An 8,636-nucleotide genomic window follows, 5' to 3' on the forward strand; every position below is an offset into this window, starting at 1 on the left:
TATGCTAGTTCTTTATTTACATTAATCCTTATAACAAATTTCCAAGGGAGGTATTATTATTGTCAAATGAGGAAACTAGTGTTCAGAGATGTGGAGCCAGGGTGCAACCCACATCTGTCTGACTCCAAAAGGAGCACATAAATAGCAGAATTCAATTTATATTTAAAAATATGATAATGCCTTACTCCCTGAAGGCCTATCCTACCCTTGACTCTTCCTTTCCCAGAAAATAAAATTCAGGGAGAGGAAAGCCGGGCAGGAGGAACCTCATACACACACACACACACACACACACACACACACACATATCTTCTCTCTCACACACACACACACACACACACACACACACAGATCACTTATGCCTATCACCACCACCCTGGATTTCCTAGACAGGGTGAGGGCTATGAGGGCAGGGGGTCAGTTTCCCCAGGACCCTGGCCCTCATCCCCTTCCCTGGTGCTAAATAAAAGTGAATAAATACTAAATAAATACAACCGGGGTCTACCCTGCCTTCCCCCTCCCTCCTGTGACCAGCAGGGCAGAGGGGGCAGTTTAGATAGGGGACTATCTCCCAGCCCCTTCCATCCACCAGCCATCCAGGGCAGGAAACCCGGGCAGGGCCAGCCTGCTCGGTAGGGCAGAGAGGAGGGGCGGGCTCACCTCACAGCCCCTCCCCCACTGTGTCTCGGTGCGAGACAGCTGCCGAGCCCCCTCATTCTCCCAGCCAAGTCCGAGGCCCCGGTGCCCAGAAAGGGCAGCCGGGACGGTGAGGTTATTTCCTGCCCGCCCAGGAGCGCCGCCGGAGGATCTCCAGAATCTGGGCCTTGCGGTGCAGCCAGTCCTGGGGAGGGGGGCGTGGCGTTGAAGGGGCTGGCCAGGGCACGAAGAAGCTGTAGCGGAGGCGTACGTTCTGGGGGTTGCCAGCCACCAGGACCTGCAGCGTTAAGGGCTGAGCCAGGGGCCCGTGGCCGGACAGTGTCTCCGAGGCTGCAGTGGCCCCGCTGTAGCGCAAGCTGACTGCCCCGGGCAGGACCACGTCTGTGGCAGAGGGTATCAGCGTGTATTCACCATTGAGGGCATAGGAGCCATCGGGGAGCTTCAGGGCCAGGTAGAGGCTCCGGACACCAGGGGTACCCTGCTGCCGGACCAGTATGTGGGTGGCCCCTGCGGGGATGGTGACCACATTGTTGTATCCGTACCTGTGTGCAAGGAGTAGAGGAGAACTCAGCATCTTCCTGAATCCTCTCAGCCTTTCTGAGCTGTGTTTGTATGATTGTATGTGTGTAGAAGGTTGTCCCCCCAGACCTACGTGAGCTGTCCAGCCTAGATCTGAGCTACATGCAAATGTGCCCTCCTTCCTCTTCTCTCTGGGCCTTTACACCTGCTGCCCCCTTACTGAGGTGCCCATCTAAGCCCCGCCTCCTTGGTGCCTGTCCAATTCCTATTCTTTCTCCAGAAGGGAGGTCACCTCCTGGGAAGCCTTCCCTGATGCCCACAAGTGCCCTCACAGCAGCCCAGGCTGACACCTTTGAGCAGGTGGGACACTGCGCTGTAACTGCGTACTCGTCTGTCTCCCCTACTAGACTGTACGTCAGCTCTTTGAGAGGAGAAGCAGTGTCGAATTCACCTCTGTATCCCCAGGGCCCAGAACAGCGTCCCGGAAGGTGGGAGGAGGAAATCAATAGTGAATGAACCTGAATTTTCTGAAGGAGCCAGACTGCTTGCTGCAGCTAGAACCATCCCCACCGCACACCATGCACTTGTCAAATTTCTTTTTGGAGCCAATGACGCGGTCACAGCCAGCATGGATGCAGCGGCCCTGGACACAGACTGAGGAGCTGTCTGGGGAACAGGGGGTCCCATCTACCACCTGAGGAGAAGAGAGGGAGTGATGAAAGGGTCTTCCTTAGTCAAAACGGGCTGGTAAATCGAACAAGACCCATATCCCATCAGGGAGGGGATGCCAGAAAAGTTGCGTGAGGGAGAGAATGTGGATGGAGTGTGGAGGGAACCCCAGCCACTGTAAGGGATGATAATCATAAAAGCCACCATTTTCAGAGCACTCACTATGAATTAGGCACTGTGCTAAGTGCTATATAAATCTCACAACCACTATTTGAGGTTTGTAGAGATGGAACACTGAGGTTTAGAAAGATTAGGAGCTTGCCCTAAGGTTACACAGCTGGCAAGCAGAGAAGCCAACAGGCGAATTGCTGGTTCGAGTCGCAACACCAAGCCCTAAATCTTGGTGGTACCGTCCCAGCTGGACACTAGAGGGCAGTCAACCTGCAGGCATTCTCCCCAGAACAGAGGTGAAGGATGCAAAACCGCTAGGCTTGTTCTTCCTTCTTCAGCCTCAACCCAGGGCCCTATCACAGAGAGGGGGTGCAGGGACATCGCTGTCTCCAGGAGGCCTGTCCAGTGAGGGACTGGCCATCCATGAGCTCAGTGAGGCCACCACTGTAATTTGCCAGAGGAGCCCATGGGAAGGGGGCAGAGAAGTGCCCAAAAGTCCACACACTTCCATTCTCACAAAATGGAGCACTGGAAGATGGGAGAGAGAGGGGGAAAGAAACCAAGGGAAATGGGTAGGCTAGAGCTGCCTGATTGGCAACTTATCCAGAGTCCAGGGCTAGTTTTCTAAATACCCACGGACAGAGAAGTCTGAGTGGACCCCTGGGCTGGCCGGGCATGGCTATGGGAACGCCAGCAATAGTGCTGTTTGGGATCTCTGCCATCAGAAAGTAGAGGGCGGCTTGGGCAGTGTGTGAGCTTAGACAGGGCCCTGGGGCATCCTGGTCCTCACCCGTGGCTCCAGCACATAGTAGTAGCCCAGTGCCCGGGCCTGGCAGGTGAGTTTGCACTGGTCCCGGGGCGCCACACCTGTGTAGCGAGGAACCCAGTCCATGGGCCCTGGGAAGTTCTTGAAGAGGTCAGTGCGGTGGTTGTAGGCAGCACACTGCTCTTCACGGAAGGTCAGTGCTGTAGGGTTAAAATGGACAGTCAGAGCCCCTCTCTCCTCACGCCGCCCCACCAGCCCCTCCACCTAGCCTCTCAGACCTCCAGACAGCATGGCAGCTCTCTCCCCCACAGACTACCTGTCACTTTCCTGAAGGGTAAAGTCACTCCCCTCAACAGCAGGGACAGTCAACACCTTCTTGGTCCCTGAACTCAAGGGACAGCCCTTTCTGTCCTACCAATCCCTCCCAAGGCTCCCATCCCTCCCACTCCTCACCTGAGCCAGTTGGGCAGTCCTGGGTATTGCAGGAACGAAAGCGGGTATGGCGGCCCTCACAGTACTTGCCACCATTCCGGGGGATGGGCCGTGTGCAGTCCCGGGAAGAGAACTGGACACCACCTCCACAGCTCCGAGAGCAGTCACCCCATGATCCCCAGGGGCCCCAGCCACCAGCCTGTGGGATCTGCAGAAGGACAGAACGGAAGAGTGGGATAAATACACTCTCTTGGGCTCAGGGCTACCCCCTACTCCCCCAGGCCCTCTGTCCGTCCCCTGCCCTTGGGATCTCACATTGAAGTCCTGGAGCTGGTCCACGTGGAGGCAGCGGCCACCCATACAGGCCTGTGCAGGCCCACAGGGGGTACCATCAGCCCAGGGTGAATGCTTGGTCTGGCACATGGAGTGGCCATTGAGATGGCCAGAGCACCAGAGGGCAGCACAGGGCGGCGGCAGCTGCGGACAATGGCGTGAGTCAGGCCCAAAGGTCAGCTGGCACTGGCGGTCAGCATCATAGTCCTTGCCGGGGAAAGTCACAGGCAGATGCAGGGGAGCCTCTGGCTTGTCTAAGAGACAGTGCCCTGGGAAAAGAGGCAGGGGTATGAAGTCACCAGTAGGTTGAAGGGGTGCCAGCCTTGGGGTCCCCAGGGCCTGATAGATCCTAAAAGCCAAATTCTAGGACTGGAAGAAGCTTTAAATAGCAGCTAAATTTATTCAATGCTTATTATGTGATGAACATTGGCTAAATGCTTGACCAACAGTATCGTGTTGAATCATGGTCAAAGCCTATGAGGTAGTTACCGTTATTATGCATATTTTACAGATCAGCTACACAGAAGTGAGGTAACTTACAGTCACACATCTACACACATCTAAAGAACAGGATCAGGATAGGAACTCAAAGCACTAGATCTTCCTATCTGTCCTAACCAGCTACAGAATTCTTGAGTCTGCTTCTCATCAACAGCCCTGCCCAATCATAGTCATACTGCTAGGCATGCACACCTCAAGTGACAAGGCAGTCACCTCCTTTCACAACTAGCCCCTTCCAGTGTTGGATAGCTGTGGCCCTTAGAAGGTCAGTTCTAATTCTGTTGAGCCAAAACTTGCCTCTTGTAGCCGTGCTATTTGTTCTGAGAGGAAGTGGGAGCCACACAAAGGCAGCAGCATTTCTCACCCCATCCCACGCTGCAGAGGAGGCACATTGGAAGGAGTCAATTTGGCCCATGTGAAATGCAGCAGAAGAGAAAGTACAGTGGGGGGCAGGAACTGGGTCCTGCACAGGGAAAGGGGAGTGCCATCTGCTTACCATAGCCATTGTCCAGGAAGTCAGTGATGAAGCGGGCACTGCAGGGGGACCAGGGCTCCTCGGGATCCACGTGAGCCATCACAGGAGCCATGACATGGCGGGAGGTACTCCCAGGCCCATTCAGACCAACACATGGCTTTGAGTTGTCATGGAGCATGTTGAAGACATGGCCTGTGGGAGCAGAGGCCCTGTTAGGGTCCAAGGGTCTCATCCCTGTGCCCTCAGGGGGTTGCAGGCCCATCATAAGCCTGGGTGCAGCTACGGATGGTCAGATCCATTCCCCATCCCAACTTGCCCCCCAATCTCTTTCTGGTGCTCCAAGGGCTTCTCAATATGTAGCCCCCCTTGCTCTGTCTCCCCTCTCCCCATGATACACTCAGGACCCCTCCCTACCCACTTTTCCTTATAGTCAACATTCCCAACCCTGATTCCATCCACTCTATCACTGACTCTTGTGAATAATCTCTCTCAGTACTGTGCCACCTCCCCTCCAAACACACACACACAGTTCACAGTAGATTTCTACACACTATCTCATTTAATAGAAAAATCTAAATGTTTGTCTACATCCGGAGCAGAGAAGGGTAACGGCCCTGGACCTAGGTCTGGGGAAAAGGAAGAAACACCTTGTGACCTGCATTTGTACCCCGGTGAGCTCACTGTCCCCTCACCTCACCCCTGATGGCTCTCTCACTCATCACAGGTGCCCCATGACCCCACCCCCACCTTACCCAGTTCATGAGCAGCAGTGAAGGCTGATTGGAGCCCATCATCCTCCACGATAGCACAGCTCCGAGCTGGGTCACACACAGTGCCCACATCAGCCATGCCTAGAGTGTCACAAGTAGAGACCCCACACAGGTCCTGTGGAGAGGGAGATCAGAGACAACACATGAGGAACCAAGACACCAGCGTCCATTGAGCTGAGATCCAGATTAGTGGAGAACTGGGCACTGCGTATCCAGCACCGTCAGGGCCCAGATAGCACTGGCAGTGTGGCTGGGGCCAGGCACCAGGTGGAACAACTCCAGGGGCACCATTTACATCACAGTCTGTGCAGTGGTGCTTCTTGGAGTTGTGCAGTGCATGGCCTGAGGTGCTGATTGGGGCCTCACCTGACGGGTAAACAGAATGGCTGTGTCAAAGTGGTCAGGGTCCGAGTCCTCGGGGGTGTTGAGTCCTCGCTGCCAGGCACAGAAGCTGCGCAGGGTCTGGGCGGCACTGGGCCCTACTTGGGGCCCTTCCTCACCTGGCCCCAGAATCACTAGCCGAGTCACCACCAAGCTGACAGGGTTGCGGATGCTTGGGTGCTTGAAGGCCTTGGCCGCTGCTGCCATGACCGTCAGCAGGTAGCGCTTTAGCCCACCACCGTGAAATGCCGCCATCTTGTCATCTGCCACCACCAGGGTCTCCACAAATCTACTCAGTGAAGCAAAGCGCTGGAGAGGAAAAAAGGGGAGGAGGATCCTGAAATAGCCTCCCAGACCCATGGATCACTTCTCCCCTCCCTCACTTCCTGGGTCTGGAACTCAGCAGAGGCAGCTGGGCCACATACATCCCACAGGATTCCTGACGGGTCTTGGTGGGGCCTCCCCCCCAACTCCAAATCCCAGGGCTTTTGTGGTAACGCTGAGAAATCATCTGCCGGTTCTGAGAAGGGGAGGGGATGGGGATGCCACGTCCCAGGGCTATGTGGGCCCAAGAGGTGAAAAGCAGCTGGGACTGCCTCTGGGAGGGACTTTGGGGTCCCCCAGGCCTGAGTGTGTCTGGGGCTGCAGGACTGGGGCTAGAGGGCTGGGCTGCAACGTGTCTGCCCTGTGTGGTTGGAGGAACAATTCAGTCAGCAGCTAGGGCCAGGGCCAGATCTCAGCGTGGCGGGTGTGGAGGGAGCGTCTGGTCTGGATTAAAGCTAGAGAGGGAGGGAGGAAGGAAGGGAAGAAGGGGGGAGACTGGGAGTGGGAGGGAGGAAAGGACGGAGCCTCAGGCAGCCTTGCAGTTAGTCCGCAATGTGGGAAGGGGACAGACCAGAAGGGGGTTCAGGATGCCTTTCCTCCCCGGTCCACTCCTGCCCTAGTTTGCAGTTTGCCAGAACAATTTTGAAGACAGCATCAGAAGCCAGAGGCCAATCTCTTGGGCCTCAAACCTCACTCCTTTAGCTGGTGGTGAAAATCAAATCTGAGGCCCAGAAAAGAGTCAAGGCCAAGGGGCTATCAGGAGGGCCTCATTGTTGGGGACGGTGCCAGTAGGATGCCATGGCCAGGCAGGGTCGGGGTGGGGAGGGAGAGCGGTCATTCCCAGCATAGAGTCTCTGACCCACCTCTGGGAACCCCCTTGGGATCAGCGGTCTGGCTAGGAGAAGGGTTGGGGCAGGGAAAAGCCAGAGTCTTCCCAGGAAAGGAGGCCAGTGGAAAGAGAAAAGGCAGGCAGAAGGGAGGGAAGCAGCAGACTGGCCAGAAGTGGAAGTGGGTGGAGAGAAGGTGAATAGGGGTCAGTAGGACAGACATGGCAGGAGGACACTGCAGGACACAGACTCCAGGGCTGCCTACCTTGGCTCTTCGCGGGCTGGAACTGGGGTTCCCGGGAGGAGCCTGGACGTTGCAAATGGGGCCCTGGCCGCTGGCAGGACTCTTCCGGCGTAGGATGTGAGCCCCAGGCCCACCAGCAGAGTTAGGGGTGCCTCCTTCCAGGGGCTGGATGTGGAGTTCGGTCCCTCGATACTGCAGCACCCCTAACAGAGCTCCCCCATCCCAGTGCAGAGATGCCACCGACTCCGGATCTCCGTTGATGGTGCCAGTGAGGTAGGTGCCCGGCTCTGCCCCGCCCAGGAGCTCAGGCGCCCGGCCCAGGTATTGCACCGTCAGCCCCTCCACCCGCACGCCGGGGTCCTGCTCCAGCTCTAGTAGCAGCATCTCCCCAAAGGCCGGCAAGCGGTACAACAGCCTGGCAGGGGTGCCCAAACCAGGCAGGACGCTGCCGTTGAGCTTCTCTGGAAACACGATCTCCTCCTCCCGGGGGAGGGGGCTGGCCGGCCAGGCTGAGGGCAGAAGGGAGGCCAGCAGCAGCAGAAGCGGCCCGGAGACGGGCACGGTGGGGAGCAGCAGGCGGGGTTGGATTCCCCACAGGCAGCACTCCGCCAAGCCCCTCCCGGGATGCGAGTCCGTCCGGGACATGGCACTGGTGCTGAAGCTGGGAGGGACTGAGGCCGTCTGGGCACCAAGTCCTCCCCGCCCTGGCTTTGGAAAGCTCCTCTCTGCAGCCTGGGCGCTCGGACCCCTGCCAGGGTCAGAGGCAGAATTTTCAGAGGGTCTGGGGACCTTCAGAGGAGATGGAGAAAACTTGGCCCTTAGGCTTAGGAGAGGTGCCTAGTGGTCTGGTTCCTCCAGACTCTCCTCCCACACCCTCCTCTCCTGGATCTTTGTTTCTCCCTGCCTCTGTCTTCTGCAGCTTCTCTGGCCTCTCCCTTTGCACTCCCTCAGACTCTGTCTGGCTTCGCTTCTGTGCCTGTCCTCTCTCTGCCTCCTTCCGCCGTGCCTTTGTTTCTGTCTTTCTCCTCCTCTCTCTCCCGTGTCTATGTGTCTGTGGGTCTCCCTGTGAGTTCTTCCCAGCCTTTCTCCGCGCCAGCTCTTTTAAGCATCCTGAGTCACTACGATTGGCTGAGCTATAAGCCATTCAGCCAGGAGCTCTGGTGGTAGGACTCAGATGGGTGTTTCATTGCTTCCCAAAAATCTAGTTTTTGTTTTCCTTTAAAAAAAAATGGGACTTGCCCAGGGGAGGGGAATCTCTAGCAGCCGGATGGATCATAGGCACGGGGCCAGCTGATGACATAGCCTTTTCCCAAACCCCACAGTCGGCTCTCAGCTGTCTCTTTCCCTTTTTGGTGGGACAGAGCCCCAGGAGGGGTAGGAAGTCAGAGAAAGGCCCTGGAAAACACGCGAAGAAAGGACCATGGTCCCAGGAGAATTCTAGCTCCCACTGTCTAACCTGGCACATCCTCCCTTTTCTCAGGGATCCCTCATGATGCCCCTAGAAGCTGGTTTCCAGGGCCGAGGGAACTGAGTGAGCTGCCAGGGAAAGAGAGGGTGGGGAACAGGT

General features: G+C 56.7%; 1 protein-coding gene across 1 annotated transcript; it reads right to left on the reverse strand.

Moving 5' to 3' along the window:
• On the reverse strand, positions 1–8,133 carry ADAMTS4 (ADAM metallopeptidase with thrombospondin type 1 motif 4). The gene is made up of 9 exons (XM_068541138.1): positions 7,091–8,133; positions 5,660–5,983; positions 5,276–5,408; positions 4,545–4,715; positions 3,530–3,816; positions 3,236–3,422; positions 2,807–2,982; positions 1,695–1,870; positions 1–1,199 (listed from the first exon to the last, which is right to left on the reverse strand). Exons 1-9 carry the CDS (start codon positions 7,712–7,714, stop codon positions 773–775), a joined length of 2,505 nt encoding a protein of 834 aa, XP_068397239.1. The 5' UTR covers positions 7,715–8,133; the 3' UTR covers positions 1–772.
• Positions 8,134–8,636: the final 503 nt, after the last annotated feature.

This window comes from Eschrichtius robustus, chromosome 3 (assembly GCF_028021215.1).
Source record: "Eschrichtius robustus isolate mEscRob2 chromosome 3, mEscRob2.pri, whole genome shotgun sequence".
Classification (NCBI taxonomy): Eukaryota; Metazoa; Chordata; class Mammalia; order Artiodactyla; family Eschrichtiidae; genus Eschrichtius; species Eschrichtius robustus.